Source organism: Salmo salar, chromosome ssa01 (genome assembly GCF_905237065.1).
Source record: "Salmo salar chromosome ssa01, Ssal_v3.1, whole genome shotgun sequence".
Taxonomy (NCBI): Eukaryota; Metazoa; Chordata; class Actinopteri; order Salmoniformes; family Salmonidae; genus Salmo; species Salmo salar.
Window position 1 is genome coordinate 21,013,023 of NC_059442.1, and position 19,237 is coordinate 21,032,259.

At 41.6% G+C, this 19,237-nt stretch overlaps 1 protein-coding gene across 1 annotated transcript in view; it reads left to right on the top strand.

Annotated features, from left to right (window-relative positions):
* The window catches only part of dlgap2a (discs, large (Drosophila) homolog-associated protein 2a), a 182,544-nt gene that overhangs the window by 136,097 nt on the left and 27,210 nt on the right, over window positions 1-19,237 (top strand). Inside the window, exon 3 of the mRNA XM_014150170.2 lies at window positions 920-1,131. Coding sequence (XP_014005645.2) covers window positions 920-1,131 — 212 coding nt within the window. The remainder of the gene's footprint in view (window positions 1-919; window positions 1,132-19,237) is intronic.

Here is a 19,237-nt window from a genome sequence, read left to right on the forward strand (position 1 = left end):
ATATTTTTTTATATTTTATCCAACTGAACTATAACATATCTCTTGCAGGGTTTATGTACTACTTAAAGACGTCTTGCATCAGTAAGTAATCCATCAGACAGGAATGTCAAACAGTGTTACCTCTCCTGTGATTTACCATACACCATGTAACACTGTGTAAGCAGTCAACACCACATCTCTGATGCTGCTGCTCAATATTGAAGAGCCTTGTGATATGTACTGTAACCTTGGGTAAACACTGCACCATCACGCTGCATATACCTCGCTTTGAGTCTCAATCTGGGAACAGGTTGCAGTCAAGGGAACAAGTCTGAGTCAGAAAACCAAACATCTTTCCAATGGGGATGATGCCATGCAACTGTCTATGTCTTACTAGCTGTAGAGAGAGAATTACAACAGAATATTACATGGAATGTACATGAACTATCTTTGCCTGAGATGTGGTTGAAAGGCAGTTGCTGTGGATGAATCTTCTATTCTGTTTGATCCTCTATAATCTCACTCTCACTACCTTCATTTTACCAATAAACATGATCGAGGACACAGTCTGTTTTACAACCACGGCTGAGCCAAGAGCCTCTGTGCGTACACAGGCAACCTTGAGGGAACAACATCTATACTGACATACCACACAGATATTGGCTAACCATTTTAAGGTCTATGCAACAATAGTAACAGTTCAAAGATCAACTCTACCTACTTACAGTAATTTTGATGTATGTAAAAACATGGTACCACAAGTGGGACCAAAGAAACATTGAGGTAAACCTGTGTATTTCTAGTACTCATACTATAATAACATTACAATATATTCTGCAATCTTACTACTACTCTTACATGGTTTTAGTGCCACTTCCCACCCTATAGAGACCCCACCTGAACCCTTCTCTCTAAACCCCTCTTTATCTCCCTCCCCCAGGTACCTCAGGATGAGTGGAGTGGTTACCCAGGGGGAGGTAAGGGTGATGAGATCCCCTGCCGGAGGATGAGGAGCAGCAGTTACGTCAAAGCCATGGGTGATGAGGAGAGTGGAGAGTCTGACTCCAGTCCCAAGACCTCCCCCGTGAAGACGGTCCGGCCACACTCCCTGATCAAGTCTGTCATGCAAAGACCGCTCTTAGACTCCCAGAGGTAGGCCATGTAAAGTATCCCAGCATGCAATGCCAAAGATGTGATCCTTGATCTGTGGTTAATAAGGGCAACTTCTAAACCTTGTACAAATGAATGAATACATTTGATTTGATTTCTATAGCAAAAAGGTTTTTGTGTGATTGTTTATAAAACATTGTTAAGTGTGTGCGCTGTGGAATAAAGTGAATTAATTCTGGAGTGGAACACTAAAAGAGGAGAATTGTGTTATTGCTGTGTTACTGCGGTGTTGTGTTAGTGTAGTTTTGTGTTAGTGTTGCGTTAGTGTAGTGTTGTGTTGCTTTGTGGCAGAGGAAATGGGCTTTTAAAGGATTAGATGGGACATGATGCAGACACAGTCACAGAAACAACAACATTAATGCCTAGCAATATGGCATGACAAATGCAGCAGATTAACATGAAATTAGATTACAATACTTGTCCAATGATAGGATGATGCCAGCAGAATTTTAACACAGAAACAATAGCACAAGCAAAGACGTATCCTAGATAGATGATTCAATAAGTTGAGCAAGAATGCTGTTGTTTGCCTTTTTACATACTCTGTTGGAAGGCAATGCTGTTATTGGATTATAAAACTGCATATTGTAGTCATCTACCTTTCTTTACATTAATGTCAGTGAGGAAATGTTAAAACAGAAATGATACACTGATGTTATTTCCCTAGAAATGTCTCATCATTACCAAATGTGGTTTCGGAATAGGTTTAGAGCCTTGAATTCATTCCACAGAGTGTTTAAAGGGACACGCTAGTTATTTCCTCTGTGTTTACTTCTACTGTTCCTGGTCCTTGTATGGTGTGTTAATTGTCCTTGTCAATGGCTGCTTTGTTTGCCCATTGCTTCACCCATTTCCTTGTTACCTCTCTTCCTCACCATCTTCATCCCTGAGGCACTCTCATATATCATTCATATCCTTGTCAGTGTATGTGGCAGAGCAGTAGCAGTTATATTGGAATACAAATGTGGTCCTTTTATGAGATCATGTGGTAGTTACAAGGTGGGTCTCAGTGTAAAATACATCTCCCATCGACTTTCAGTCTAAATGGTTTTAGAATTTTGTCTCTAATTAAAAGGTGTTCTTCATTATTTCAGGGGCAGGTATGAGAAAATCACTATTCTCTGATCCACCACTACAGTTTAATCTTTATTGTGTTTTGAATTTAAACATTACGTCAGACATAAAAACATGAAATTGTATTTGGCGATTCCATCGTTCCCTGATTTGATTGCTAAAGTAGTAGCGCCACTGTCTGCAAGAGCAAGCACAGTCACTTTCACTCCTCCTCCGAAGAGCAAGCACAGTCACTTTCACTCCTCCTCCGAAGAGCAAGCACAGTCACTTTCACTCCTCCTCCGAAGAGCAAGCACAGTCACTTTCACTCCTCCTCCGAAGAGCAAGCACAGTCACTTTCACTCCTCCTCCGAAGAGCAAGCACAGTCACTTTCACTCCTCCTCCGAAGAGCAAGCACAGTCACTTTCACTCCTCCTCCAAAGAGCAAGCACAGTCACTTTCACTCCTCCTCCAAAGAGCAAGCACAGTCACTTTCACTCCTCTTCCGAAGAGCAAGCACAGCCACTTTCACTCCTCCTCCAAAGAGCAAGCACAGTCACTTTCACTCCTCCTCCAAAGAGCAAGCACAGTCACTTTCACTCCTCCTCCAAAGCCACTCGTCTCTCTTTGTTCATGGCTGAATATGGAGACAGTAATAACAGGAGAGTCCATTTTTATTAATTTTCCATTGTAAAACCCTCCTCCCGGATCAGCACTTTCAGAAACTCAGGTTTTGCTCTGCCTATTGTATTCTGCTGTATCAGCCAGTACAACACAATGACTGGCCTGAGCTAGGCTCTTTTAATATACAGGTCTCTATTAGATTAACTCTATTCTTGGCACTCTCAAAACAGGCTGCTCTGTACTAGTACAGTCTTCATTTTGGAATGGGGAATGTTTTATTGGTGCTATTTTGGCATACTGAAAATAATTATTGGTCATTTCATTGACAGCCTTTAATTTAACAGAAAAATTGCTGTGGTACATGATGTCAATTTCTTTCTCACTTACAAATTACCTTGAGGCAGACCCAGGATAAGGGAGCAGCTGAAATCAGTGGGGGGTTCTTGCAATTTGGGGGGTTCTTGCATTAGAATTATATTGAATTCTGCTTATATCACGCTATACCATAATAAACATAGAGTTCAAATATAGAATCTCAGAGACCATTGATCGAGTGCTTATGAAGGGACAGATTAGCGTTTTGCTATTTTTATAAAGGGACAAAACTAAAACTGATGGGGCACAAGTATCAAGTGAGGGGGCTAAGCCCCCTGTTGCCCCCTTGTGGACCCGGGGCCACCTTGGTGGTGTTTGTTTATAAGGTGTGAAACCTATTGGATGCCATACAGTTTCATGTACAGTTTGATGCAAATGTGACTGTTGTAATTCTTGTAATGGAGATCCTATCTATCTCTGTTTATTTCTACGTTGCTCATGGTGTCCCTGCTGTACTGCACTATCAGCTCTATGTTGGTCCTGGTCTAGCCCCCTGCTATGTCAGTCATGTATGGCTGTTGTGTGTTTCTCTCCTCGCCAACCCCCACATGCTACAGCAGCTCTACTCATTACCATTCAACACAGGTTGGTCAATTACCATTACGGCACAGCAAGGCTTTTTCCTGGAAAATACTGACACCACAGCAAGTGTCGTGTACACAATACCTTAATATCCTGTCAGCCTGACCCCCTCCACTGATGACACATAAAATGCAAGTGTGTTTCTCACAGCCACTCTGTGGTTGGCTCTCTGTTACCAAGCACTCTGGGGAGTTAATTATATTTCATTTCCAATGTGTTTTTTTGCAATAGATTATTATTCATAATTGTTGGTGATTTTAATACTGTGCAGAATACAAATCTAGATAGATCGGGGGTTTGTTTGCATTATTCTAATCCAAAAGCACTTTCTGCAATCTCTGAGTTAATGTCCTCTCTAGACCTGGTAGATGTTTGGTGATTAAGAAACCCTGATCTGACTAGATACACGTGGCGTGGAAATAGGCAAGCTAGTCGCATTGACTACTTCCTTATCTCCTTCGCTCTGGGCTCAAACGTATCACAGTCTACCATTGCTGACCATTTACTTTCTGACCAGGCCCTTATTTATTTGTCTCTAACTACAGTAGAATATCCTAGAGGGCCGGGTTATTTGGAAACTCAATCAATCACTGCTAAAAGATGAAGACTCTTTTAGAAAAAACTAATAATTTTTCACTTTCAAACGTATATTCAGAGGCCATTCAATCAAATGGCCATCATGGGGGAAAGCTATATCTTAGGAGGGAAATTTTAAAAACGAAAAAGTTGAATGACTTGAATAAGCAAACTGATACAGTAGTAGACCCTCCAATTGAAATGCTTCTTCTGATCAAGAGTAGACAACATGATGTTTACATGCTTCTTTTCTCATCTCATATGTACGTATATACTTGACTTTCTGACAGGCCACCCCCAGGTGGTGAAGATAGGAAACAACATCTCCACTTTGCCGATCCTCAACACTGGGGCCCCACAAGGGTGCGTGCTCAGTCCCCTCCTGTACTCCCTGTTCACCCATGACTGCGTAGCCATGCACGCCTCCAACTCAATCATCAAGTTTGCAGACAACACTACAGTGGTAGGCGTGATTACCAACAACGACGAGATGGCCTACAGGGAGGAGGTGAGGGCCCTTGGAGTGTGGTGTCAGGAAAATAACCTCACATTCAACGTGAACAAAACAAAGGAGATGAACGTGGACTTCAGGAAACAGCAGAGGGAGCACCCCCCTATCCACATCGATGGGACAGTAGTGGAGAAGGTGGAAAGTTTTAAGTTCCTCGGTGTACACATCACGGACAAACTGAAATGGTCCACACACACAGACAGCGTGGTGAAGAAGGCACTACAGCGCCTCTTCAACCTCAGGAGGCTGAAGAAATTTGACTTGTCACCGAAAACACTCACAAACTTTTACAGATGCACAATCGAGAGCATCCTGTCGGGCTGTGTCACCGCCTGGTACGGCAACTGCACCGCCTTCAACCCCAAGGCTCTCCAGAGGGTACTGCAGTCTGCACAACACATCACCGGGGGCAAACTACCTGCCCTCCAGGACACCTACAGCACCCGATGTCACAGGAAGGCCAAAAAGTTAATCAAGGACAACAACCACCCGAGCCACTACCTGTTAACCCCGCTATCACCCAGAAGGCGAGGTCAGTACAGGTGCATCAAAGCTGGGACCGAGAGACTGAAAAACAGCTTTTATCTGAAGGCCATCAGACTGTTAAACAGCCATCACTAACATAGAGAGGCTGCTGCCAACATACAGACTCAAATCACTGGCTACTTTAATAAATGGATTTAATAAAGGAATCACTAGTCACTTTAAATAATGCCACTTTAATAATAATGTTTACATAACTTACATTACTCATCTCATATGTATATACTGTATTTCATACCTCTATTGCATCCTGCCTATGCCGCACTGCCATCGCTCATCCATATATTTATATGTACATATTCTTATTCCATCCCTTTACATTTGTGTGAATAAGGTAGTTGTTGTGAATTTTAGATGACTTGTTAGATATTACTGCACTGTTGGAACTAGAAGCACATTACATTACTATTTAAGCGGGAGGCAAATTTCCAATATAAAAGCCCAAAAACTGGCGACGCCTCACTTTATTGTGCTGTGACACCCATATTCTAAAAAAATGTTTAGCACTTAGAATGAAGAAAGTAATAAGCAAAATTATTCAAAGTGAGCTATCTGGATTTATTGAAGGTCGTTAGCAGTGGCGATGTTAGCATGTAAATCTGGGTGGGGAAAAAAAAAACATTTTGATGCATGCAAGCAAAGCCACTACATAACACAACACAAAACAATACATTAATTGCACTATAACGGATGACAAGTGGTGCCCACAAACTGTTAGGGCCTACATAAAGCTGTCCCAATAGCAGAGCTTTCTATCCAGCACAATGGAGTGAATCCTTACCACCGCTACACCTGGCTATCAGCAGAGCCTTGTCTGGCAGCGAAACAATTCATTCAGCCATATTACTGCCTTTTTAATCTCTATGGGGTATGTGGGACGCTAGCGTACAACAGCCAGTGAAATAGCAGGGCGCCAAATTCAAAACACAAAAATCTCATAATTCAAATTTCTCAAACATACAACTGTTATATCCCATTTTAAAGATACACTTCTGGTTAATCCAACCACAGTGTCCGATTTCAAAAAAGGCTTTACGGCGAAAGCATAACAATAGATTATGTTAGGACAGCGCCTAGACAAGAAAAACCACACAGCCATTTTCTAAGCAAGGAGAGGCGTCACAAAAACCAGAAATACAGCTAAAATGAATCACTAACCTTTGATGATCTTCATCAGATGGTACTCATAGGACTTCATGTTACACAATACATGTATGTTTTGCTCGATAAAGTTCATATTTATATCCAAAAACCCCATTTTACATTGGCGTGTAATGTTCAGAAATGTTTTGCATTCCCAAAACTTCTGGTGAATGAGCACATCAATTTACAGAAATACTCATCATAAACGTTGATAAAATATACAACTGTTATTCAAAGAATTATAGATACACTTCTCCTTAATGCAACCGCTGTGTCAGATTTCAAAAAAGCTTTACGGTGAAAGCAAACCTTGCAATAATCTGAGTACAGCGCTCAGACATCAAAACAAGCCATACAGATACCCGCCATTTTGGAGTCAACAGAAGTCACAAATAACATTATAAATATTCACTTACCTTTGATGATCTTCATCGGAATGCACTCCCAGGAATCCCAGTTCCACAATAAATGTTGGTTTTGTTCGATAAAGTTAATCTTTATGTCCAAATACCTCCATTTTGTTCACGCGTTCAGTCGGGTAATCCAAATGCACTGTGCTCGCGCAGTAAGTTCAGACGAAAAGTCAAAAAAGTTATATTTCATTTCGTAGAAACATGTCGAACGATGTATAGAATCAATCTTTAGGATGTTTTTATCATAAATCTTCCATAATATTCCAACTGGACGATTCTTTGTCTTCAGAAATGAAAAGGAACACACCTAACTCTCACGGGAGTGCGCGCGATTGAGCTCATGTGATTTTCTCAGTCATCTGACTCCATATGCTCTTATTCAAATCAAATCAAATCAAATTTATTTTTATATAGCCCTTCGTACATCAGCTGATATTCTCAAAGTGCTGTACAGAAACCCAGCCTAAAACCCCAAACAGCAAGCAAAGCATGTGAAAGAAGCACGGTGGCTAGGAAAAACTCCCTAGGAAAAACTCCCTAGAAAGGCCAAAAACCTAGGAAGAAACCTAGAGAGGAACCAGGCTATGAGGGGTGGCCAGTCCTCTTCTGGCTGTGCAGGGTGGATATTATAACAGAACATGGTCAAAATGTTAAAATGTAAAAATGTTCATAAATGACCAGCATGGTCAAATAATAATAATCATAGTAGTTGTCGAGGGTGCAACAAGCACGTCCGGTGAACAGGTCAGGGTTCCATAGCCGCAGGCAGAACAGTTGAAACTGGAGCAGCAGCACGGCCAGGTGGACTGGGGACAGCAAGGAGTCATCATACCAGGTAGTCCTGAGGCATGGTCCTAGGGCTCAGGTCCTCCGAGAGAAAGACAGAAAGAGAGAAAGAGAGAATTAGAGAGAGCATATTTAAATACACACAGGACACCGGATAAGACAAGAGAAATACTCCAGATGTAACAGACTGACCCTAGCCCCCGACACATAAACTACTGCAGCATAAATACTGGAGGCTGAGACAGGAGGGATCAGAAGACACTGTGGCCCCATCCGATGATACCCCCGGACAGGGCCAAACAGGCAGGATATAACCCCACCCACTTTGCCAAAGCACAGCCCCCACACCACTAGAGGGATGTCTCCAACCACCAACTTACCGTCCTAAGACAAGGCCGAGTATAGCCCACAACGATCTCCGCCATGGCACAACCCAAGGGGGGGGGGCGCCAACCCAGACAGGAAGACCACGTCAGTGACTCAACCCACTCAAGTGACGCACCCCTCCCATGGACGGCATGGAAGAACACCAGTAGGCCAGTGACTCAGCCCCTGTAAAAGGGTTAGAGGCAGCGAATCCCAGTGGAAAGAGGGGAACCGGCAAGGCAGAGACATCCGCGTCCGCGTCCCCATTCAGCGTAGAAGCATGACACAACGTTCTAAAGACTGTTGACATCTAGTGGAAGCCTTAGGAAGTGCAAAATGACCCCACAGACACTGTACATTGGATAGGGAATCACTTGAAAAACTACAAACCTCAGATTTCCACACTTCCTGGTTGGATTGATTTTCAGGTTTTAGCCTGTCATATGAGTTCTGTTTTACTCACAGACATCAGTCAAACAGTTTTAGAAACTTCAGAGTGTTTTCTATCCAAATCTACTAATAATATGCATATCCTACCTTAAATCTAGACGTTTCGCTAGCGGAACACCACTCCAATATCCAATGATAGGCGTGGCGCGAATTACAAATTCCTAAAAAATACAAAAACTTCAATTTTTCAAACATATGACTATTTTACAGCATTTTAAAGACAAGACTCTCCTTTATCTAACCACACTGTCCGATTTCAAAAAGGCTTTACAGCGAAAGCAAAACATTAGATTATGTCAGCAGAGTACCCAGCCAGAAATAATCAGACACCCATTTTTCAAGCTAGCATATAATGTCACAAAAAACAAAACCACAGCTAAATGCAGCACTAACCTTTGATGATTTTCATCAGATGACACGCCTAGGACATTATGTTATACAATACATGCATGTTTTGTTCAATCAAGTTCATATTTATATCAAAAACCAGCTTTTTACATTAGCATGTGACGTTCAGAACTAGCATACCCCCCGCAAACTTCCAGTGAATTTACTAAATTACTCACGATAAACGTTCACAAAAAACATAACAATTATTTTAAGAATTATAGATACAGAACTCCTCTATGCACTCGCTATGTCCGATTTTAAAATAGCTTTTCGGTGAAAGCACATTTTGCAATATTCTGAGTAGATAGCCCAGCCATCACGGCTAGCTATTTTGACACCCACCAAGTTTAGCCCTGACCAAACTCCGATTTACTATTAGAAAAGTTTGATTACCTTTGGTGTTCTTCGTCAGAATGCACTCCCAGGACTGCTACTTCAATAACAAATGTTGGTTTGGTTCAAAATAATCCATAGTTATATCCAAATAGCGGCGTTTTGTTCGTGCGTTCAAGACACTATCCGAAGTGTAAATAAGGGTCACGAGCACGACGCATTTCGTGACAAAAAAATTCAAAATATTCCATTACCGTACTTCGAAGCATGTCAACCGCTGTTTAAAATCAATTGTTATGCCATTTTTCTCGTAAAAAAGCGATAATATTCCGACCGGGAAAGCGTGTTTACATACAAAGATAGAGAAAATAAAAGCATGGGATCCCCTCGTGCACGAGCCTGAGTCTCATAGTACTGTGACCGGCCACTATCCAAACGCGCTAATGTTTTTCAGCCAGAGCCTGCAAAGCCACGATTCAGCTTTTTGCCGCCTTCTGAGAGCCCATGGGAGCCGTAGGAAGTGTCACGTAACAGCAGAGATCCCCTGTTTTGGATAGAGATAATCAAGAAGGCCAAGAAATGGTCAGACAGGGTACTTCCTGTACAGAATCTTCTCAGGTTTTTGCCTGCCAAATGAGTTCTGTTATACTCACAGACACCATTCAAACAGTTTTAGAAACTTTGGAGTGTTTTCTATCCAAAGCTAATAATTATATGCATATTCTAGTTTCTGGGCAGGAGTAATAATCAGATTAAATCGGGTACGTTTTTTATCCGGACGTGGAAATACTGCCCCCTAGCCATAACAGGTTAAAAAACATAGCTGATATGGCTGACCATATCTCCCTGGCATATTACATAATTTATGCAGCAGCATATTTTTGGACTCACCTTGTTGTGCGTGGCGGTCGTTCGTTGGCAAATTTTGGCATCAAATGAAGAGAAAGATTTATCAGATCTATCAGAACTATCAGATCTGAAAACAAATTATAAGAAATGCACCATTTTGAGAGTGTTTTTCTTAAGAAAGTCCAACTATATTTTGCCTTGTTGCATACAATTAAGTGGAGCAATAGCTTAGTGGACATGCTTGGCATCCACATTCGAGAAAGAATGAAGCATCCTGTAAAGGAGAACTTTGATTTGAAACTTACCAAGATTGACTATATACTATTGCTGTGGAAAGGTAAAGCTTTGTCTTTATATGGCAGAGTGACATTAATAAACACCTTAATTGTCTCTCAGTTCATCTACAGTATCTCTTTCTGTCACTTCCATCCCCAGATAAGGTTTTCTTTAAGCAGTTTGAAGCCAACATGTTTCAGATTTTAATGGAATGGTAAACCAGAAAAGGTGAAATGGATATATATATCTATAATGTATGACAATGGAGGGCAACATTTTTTTTAACCTTTATTTAACTAGGCAGGTCAATCAAGAACAAATTCCTATTTTCAATGACGGCCTAGGAACAGTGGGTTAACTGCCTTCAGTTCAGGTGCAGAACGACAGATTTTTACCTTGTCAGCTCGGGGATTCAATCTTGCAACCTTTCGGTTACTAGTCCAAAGCTCTAACCACTAGGCTACCGGCTGCCCCACATTTAAAGAATATTGAAGCCTTAAATCAATCTCTAGAACTATATGTAAATATGAATGGGATCTCATGTAATATCGTAGATAAGACAAACCCACTTTTCTATTCAATATATATTTTTTTAATATAAATTAGGTTTTTGCACCTTTCTTGGTTCCTGCAGGATTTCTTAATGGACATATTCCCATTCTTCAAATAATCAATAACAGCTTGGTTGCATTTCCAATATTATCCCTCATAAAAAATAATGGAAATTCTGAGCCAATCATATGGTTGAATTCAAATATCCTGATAAATAAAATAAAATGTTTGGGAATGTGTTTCTGGAAAAGGGGATCTTATTTTTAAATGATATCATTTATAGTAATGGGAATTTTATTTAATTTGAACCACTGTGCACAATATATGGGAACATACAGTATGTACAAATCCTAATTACAATCAGTTACTGGCAGCAATTCCTACAGAATGGAAGAAAATGTTAAGGGAAAGAAAAGAGAAACTGTTTGTTTGTCTACCTCATATTACATCTCACAGATGGTTAACTAGAGATAAAATCAATAAAGACATATTCATTTTCATTTGGAAAATAACAAATTGGTTGCCATCCCACACAAATTCCACTCTTACTGGGAAGAGCAGTTTGATACTTCCATCCCTTGGAAATTATTTATAAATTTATTTTTAAAACCGCATTAGACTCACAATCTGAATGTTTCAGTTGAAGATATTGTACATGTTTCTGGCTACTAACAATATGTTACAAATATGGAGCATAGAAGAATACCCTTTGTCCTATTTTTGTTGTGTGGAATTGGAGGATTTGTTACATATTTTCTGGTATTGCCCCATAGTTGCTAACTTTTGGGCAAAATTACAAGAGCGTTTACTCCCTGTTTTACACAATTTTGTTATATTTCCACAAACAGTTATATCGGGTGACTTAAGGGACAGATGCAACACGGTATACAATCTCTTGATTGCGCTGGGGAAGGTTTTCATTTTCCAAAAAATATATGAGTATTAGATTCTTTCAAAATAACTGTCAAACACTATTATACACAAGAAGGCTTGATTGCAAAAAAAAGTGGGTGGTCACAAGATTTTACTGATAACCCCCCAAAAGAAAAAAGACAAAAAAAACTTGTAACAGCAAAAAATGGTTTAGTCCTCAAAATGTGAGTGGGTGGGTGAAGGTGGGTTTGTAAAATAATACAAATTATTATTATTATTTTGTCTAAGAAGTTGAAATAAAATGTTTACCTTTTAAAAGTCCTCTGTAGGTGTATAGGTCATTGATGTTGAAATCAATGTGTGAATACACATCAGTGAGATAGGACACACAAGCACGCATGCACACACCATTGCCATTTATGGATCCTTTTATGTTTCCTGGCCACACAGCCCGCCTCAGAGTCCATTGACAATGACACAAGTATGGATACAGTTGATGAGGTTGCTCCTGTATTCACTGTAGACAGTGTTGGTCTCCCTCAGGGTTTCAGTGTTGGGCTACCAAGTTCATCCCAGGCTGAATGCCTGCTGTGGTGGCTTTTCATTTATGACTGAATGGACTGAATGCTCTTCTCCCTTTCTGGCCATTCTTGTATTGTGACACCTCAGGACTGCTCCAGTATTGCCTGTCTGTTGCTCCTATTGCAGCTATTGCAGTTTGAGCTTCACCTCTAGGGCCAGCTAGAGTTTTGTCTGACCTTGGGGCCTAGAGTTTTTCCTTGCAAGATTACATTTTCAGTAAAATTCCTGGCCCTACTCATTTCCCTATTAATCTCACACATTAAATTTGAGTAATTATGAACGCAAAACAGTTTATATAACTTAGTTGTTTTAGACCTTAGCTTAAAAAATTGTCCAGATGTTGCTGCAGTATGGGGCTCCATGCAGGAGTGGTGCTGCTGGTATTGAGTGGCACCTGACCCAAACGCTTTCATAATATCATGGCTCACTGCTTGTTTGCACTGAATTGGATTGGATTTGAGGTGTGGTGTGTGTGTGCAAGGTTGGATTTCTGTTTCCACTTGAAGCAATTTCCTCTCCTGTGGGGTTGCAGCGGGTGTAAATTTGATGGCAGAGGTTCCTGGAGCTAATGGTGTTAAAGTGAGAACAGCCTTTGCGTTGTGTCACCTCCTTCTCATGGCTGACAGGGTGACTCTCTGTTCACTCTCTCAACAATAAAGAATACATCACCGTCACCAAGCCTGTCTCTAGGGCCGTTCAGCCGAAATGCCCCGCCACAAGAGGGGACTGACGTCGACGATCATCTTAATTAATAATCATTTACAGCCCCCAAAGATCCCTTGGGGTCCCGACCTATAGACTGTAGACTATGATGAATGGAATTTGTATATTGGATTTCTCGCCGCAATAAGAGGGACTTTCCAAACTGGTTTAATGGATGTATTAATGATGATGATGGGACTGGAATGGCATGTGGCAATTTAAAGCATTACTGCATAGCAGGATAATTAAGTTAATGAGTCAATCAGGCATGGTACACAGCGTCTGATAGCACTGTAGCATTTGATTGGGAAGCAGAGGAGCACTCCCCATCATTGGAGAGAAGCACACTTTCTCTAATGGCTGCCTTCTCATCAAGAATGTGGGGGCAAGGTCTACAAAAACCAAGCCAATCAATCCCAGCTATTTTGGGCAGGTTTTAATATAACTTTTTTACCCTTCAAATTATGATTGGCCTCTTGAGTAGCAGCCGTAACGAATAAAACTCCTGATGTGGCATAAGGCAATTAATTATTCATTCAGATTGTGATTGCGTATCATATGAACGCTTGTTGCTCACATCTCAAGGTCGGAGAGGAATCCCATTCCCTTGATTAGTTGCTGTTTTAGACACATGCTGCATAAACTTCTTCTTTGTTTACTGAGCTGTTCCCACAATACTTTGACTTTGTGTAAGTAGGCCTCGTGCTTGGATCTGTGTGGTACTTTCACTCATAGTTTAAGTCCTTGTTGTCTGTAAGGGTACAGACCTTGTTGTCTATAATGGTACAGTCCTTGTTGTCTATAATGGTACAGACCTTGTTGTCTATAATGGTACAGACCTTGTTGTCTATAATGGTACAGACCTTGTTGTCTATAATGGTACAGTCCTTGTTGTCTGTAAGGGTACAGTGCTTATTGTCTATAATGGTACAGTCATTGCACAACAGTAACTGTCCTCAACTTGAAGGCTGAAATGGAGGCAAGCTGACTAACCAATATGGTACACTCTTAGAAAAAAGTGTTCCAAAAGGGTTATTCAGCTGTCTCCGTAGGATAACCCTTTTTGGTTCCAGGTGAAACCATTTTTTTCTACCTGTAACCAAAAGGGTTCTAGAACCAAAAAGGGTAATTCAGAGGGTTCTCCTATAGATGAGGTAAGCATTCCATTGACCAGATTGGCGCACATTCAAAAAATCTGATCTAACAAAGTGGATATTCGTGAAATACGTCGTGATTTATGTATTGTAACAGGCCCACAATGTGGTTACTTAAGTACATTTTTGATATATTTGGCTGTTTTCCCTTTTCAGGTTAAGATGAAGCGACTACGAAATGCTAACTCCCATTCGTATAAGCTGGTTAGCATAGCTAGCATACAGAAATCGTTGATGTTAGTCAAAGTCGTTTTTAACTGTAATGTAGTTGATTGGTAATGATGACATGAACATACAAGCATTATACTTTAAATACACATAATATGAATAATAGCCTAAATGTAGGCAAATTTTGCTGCGGAGCAATAGGAGACTCGGGATCTTTCCCCCACGGCCCTTTTACCCATGCATTTACATAGCAATTACATTGTTTTGCTCAAGTTCGATTTACTCCTTTACCATATCTATGGGGATAGCCAAAAAAAACTTTTAGGTTCTAGATGGCACCTGTTTTCTAAGAGTGTATGTGTACAATATCCTTCTGCCACAGAAGCAGACAAATGCTTAATTTGCTGTGTATCTGCTATTTATTTATATCTCCTACTGTATGCTCATGATGATCTGGAAGTCTTATCATTAAACATTGATGATTATAATGGCTTTGTAATGGGGCTTAAACACATTTGTAGGTCCCTCTGACTTCCTGATTTCCTTACTGTCTCCTGACCCCTGTTTTCTGGGATGATGGATGAGGCTAAACTTCACTGCTCATTATTATCAGTCCCACTGACAGTAAACATTCAGACAATGTGATTATTCTCCATTGAGCTTCTCTGTTAGTTGTGGTTGTCTGCGATGCTGTCGGCCCTATATCAGCTCACCTTCCTGTTATAGAGCACACTCATTTCCCAGAAGTCCTAATTCGTGTGACTATTGCCGTCATCTGTTCAGAGTGACTGTTAAATAGCCATCACTAGACGGCTACCACCCGGTTACTCAACCTGGCACCTTAGAGGCTCCTGCCCTATAAACATAGACATGGAATCACTGGTCACTTTAATAATGTTTACACACTTCTTTACTAATTTCATATGTATGTACTGTGTTCTATTCTACTGTATTTTAGTCAATGCCACTGACATTGCTACTGTATTTTAGTCAATGCCACTGACATTGCTAGTCCTAACATTTAAACATTTCTTAACTTAAATTCTTTAACTTTAGATTTATGTGTATTGTTGTGAATTGTTTGATATTACTGCACTGTTGGACCTAAGAACACAAACATTTCGCTATACCTGCAATAACATCGGCTGAATATGTGTATGTGACCAATATAATTTGATTTGATTTGATGACTAAGTCGCTTTGGATAAAAGCCTCTGCTAAATGGCATATTAGGTACATCACCCCATTCACGAAAATGGTTTGCTCCTACAAACAGAGAGTCACGTGGACATGACTAGCTATATAAAGCAAGTATACAGGCATCAAGGCATTCACTTACTGTCCGATTGAACATTAGAATGGGCAAAATGAGTGACCTAAGTGACTTTGAGCGTGGTATGATTGTCGGAGCCAGTGCACGCCGGTTTCAGTAACTCAGAAACAGCCAGCCTCCTGGGCTTTTCACGCTCAACAGTGTCTAGGGTTTACCGAGAATGGTGTGACAAACAAAAAGCATCCAGTCAGCGGCAGTCCTGAGAGAGGTCAAAGGAAAATGGCAAGAATTGTGCAACCTAACAGGCGGGCCACAACCAGGCAAATAACAGCGCAGTACAACAGTGGTTTGCAAAACGGCATCTCGGAAAGCATCTCGTTGGTCCTTGTCATTTATGGGTATATTGCAGCAGACGACCACACCAGGTTCCACTCCTAAGCGCTAAAAACAAGAAGTGACTCCAGTGGGCACAAGATCACCAACACTGGACAATTGAGGAGTGGAAAAACATTGGCTGGTCCGACGAACCCCAGTTCTTGTTGCATCATGCTGATGACAGAGTCAGGATTTGACATAAGCAGCATGAGTCCATGGCCCCATCCTGCCTGGTGTCAACGGTTCAGGCTGGTGGCAGTGGTGTAAAGGTGTGGGTAATGTCTTCCAGGCACACATTAGGTCCCTTTATGCAATTGAGCAACCTTTCCATGCCCAGAAGAATTCAGGCTGTTCTGTAGGCTGACCCGGTACTAGATAGGTATACCTAATAAACTGGCCACTGAGTATATGATATTATTATTACACACTGAGTGTACAAAACATTATGAACACCTGTCACGGCTGTTCGAAAGAGCGGACCAAGATGCAGCGTTTTCGTAGTTCCACATATTTATTAAAAGTGAAACTGAATGCAAATACAGAAAACTTGAAATACCAAAACAACAAACCGTGAACGCAGAGAGGACAACACACTACTTAAAAGACAATAACCCACAAACCACAATGAGAAAAACCCCTACTTAAATATGATCTCTAATCACAGGCAAATGAGGATCAGCTGCCTCCAATTAGAGATCAACCTCAAACAATCCAACATAGAAATAGAAAACTAGAATTTAAACATAGAACTAGAAAACATAGATCAGCCCAAAAACACCCCCTGTCACACCCTGCCCTACACTACTATAGAAAATGACATCTTACTAGGGTCAGGATGTGACAACACCTCCTCTTTCCGTGACAGAGTGACCAGGTGAATCCAGGTGAAAGCTATGATCCCTAATGGATGTCACTTGTTCACCTTTCCAGAAACAAGTCTCTCACTGTTGCCGCTTGCTATAGACCTCCCTCTGCCCCCAGCTGTGCCCTCGATACCATATGTGAATTGATTGCCCCCCCATCTATCTTCTGAGCTCGTGCTACTAGGTGACCTAAACTGGGACATGTTAACACCCCGGCCATCCTACAATCTAAGCTTGATGCCCTCAATCTCACACAAATTATCAATGAACCTACCAGGTACAACCCCAGATCCGTAAACACGGGCACCCTCATAGATGTCATCCTAACTAACTCGCCCTCCAAATACACCTCTGCTGTGTTCAATCAAGATCTCAGCGATCACTGCCTCATTGCCTGCATCCGTAAAGGGTCTGCGACCAAACGACCACCCCTCATCACTGTGAAATGCTCCCTAAAACACTTCTGCGAGCAGGCCTTTCTAATAGACCTGGCCGGGGTATCCTGGAATGACGGTGACCTCATCCCGTCAGTAGATGATGCCTGGCTATTCTTTAAAAGTGCCTTCCTCATCATCTTAAATAAGCATGCTCCACTGAAAAAAATTTGAACTAGGAATAGATATAGTCCTTGGTTCACTCCAGACCTGACTGCCCTTGACCAGCACAAAAACATCCTGTGGCGTTCTGCATTAGCATCGAATAGCCCCCGTGATATGCAACTTTTCAGGGAAGTTAGGAACCAATATACACAGGCAGTTAGAAAAACTAAGGCTATCTTTTTCAAACAGAAATGTGCATCCTGTAGTACTAACTCAAAAAAGTTCTGGGACAATGTAAAGTCCATGGAGAATAAGAGCACCTCCTCCCAGCTGCCCACTGCTCTGAGGCTTGGAAACACTTACCACTGATAAATCCACTATAATTGAGAATTTCAATAAGCATTTCTCTACAGCTGGCCATGCTTTCCACCTGGCTACCCCTACCCCGGTCAACTGCCCGGCACCCTCCACAGCAACCCGCCAAAGCCCCCACCATTTCTCCTTCACCCAAATCCAGATAGCTGATGTTCTGAAAAAGCTGCAAAATCTGGACCCATACAAATCAGCCGGGCTAGACAATCTGGAGCCTCTCTTTCTAAAATTATCTGCCGAAATTGTTGCAACCACTATTACTAGCCTGTTCAACCTCTCTTTCGTATCGTCTGAGATTCCCAAAGATTGTAAAGCTGCCGCGGTCATCCCTCTCTTCAAAGGGGGTGACACTCTAGACCCAAACTGCTACAGACCTATATCAATCCTACCCTGTCTTTCTAAGGTCTTCAAAACCCAAGTTAACAAACAGATTACTGACCATTTCGAATCCCACCATACCTTCTCCGCTATGCAATCTGGTTTCAGAGCTGGTCATGGGTGCACCTCAGCCACGCTCAAGGTCCTAAATGACATCATAACCACCATCAATAAGAGACATTACTGTGCAGCCGTATTCATCGACCTGGCCAAGGCTTTCGACTCTGTCAATCACCACATTCTTATTGGCACACTCGACAGCATTGGTTTCTCAAATGATTGCCTCGCCTGGTTCACCAACTACTTCTCTGATAGAGTTCAGTGTGTCAAATCAGAGAGCCTGTTGTCCGGACCTCTGGCAGTCTCTATGGGTGTGCCACAGGGTTCAATTCTCGGGCCGACTCTCTTCTCTGTATACATCAATGATGTTGCTCTTGCTGCTGGTGATTCTCTGATCCACTTCTATGCAGACGACACCATTCTGTATACTTCTGGCCCCTCTTTGGACATTTTGTTAACTAACCTCCAGACGAGCTTCAATGCCGTTCAATTCTCTTTCTGTGGCCTCCAATTGCTCTTAAACGCAGGTAAAACTAAATGCATGCTATTCAATCGATCACTGCCCGCACCTGCTCGCCCGTCCAGCATCACTACTCTGGACGGCTCTGACTTAGAATATGTGGACAACTACAAATACCTGGGTGTCTGGTTAGACTGTTGTCACGTAGAGTAGGCCAGAAGGCTAAACTGGAAAACCTAACCTCTATCAAAAATAAAAAGATGGCGGAGCCGCAAAAGTTCTTCTGTGCAAGGGTGTTTATTTACATAGTGATTCCGGAACAAAAACAACAGTACTGCCATCAAACGTATACCTTATGGGACAGCTAAAAACAATGCTGCCCCACCCACAGCTCAATCCAAAATGCCTCTCGATGAACTGAAAGAGAGGCTCCTTTTGTAGGGGTAGCTCCTCCCCTCAGAACAAT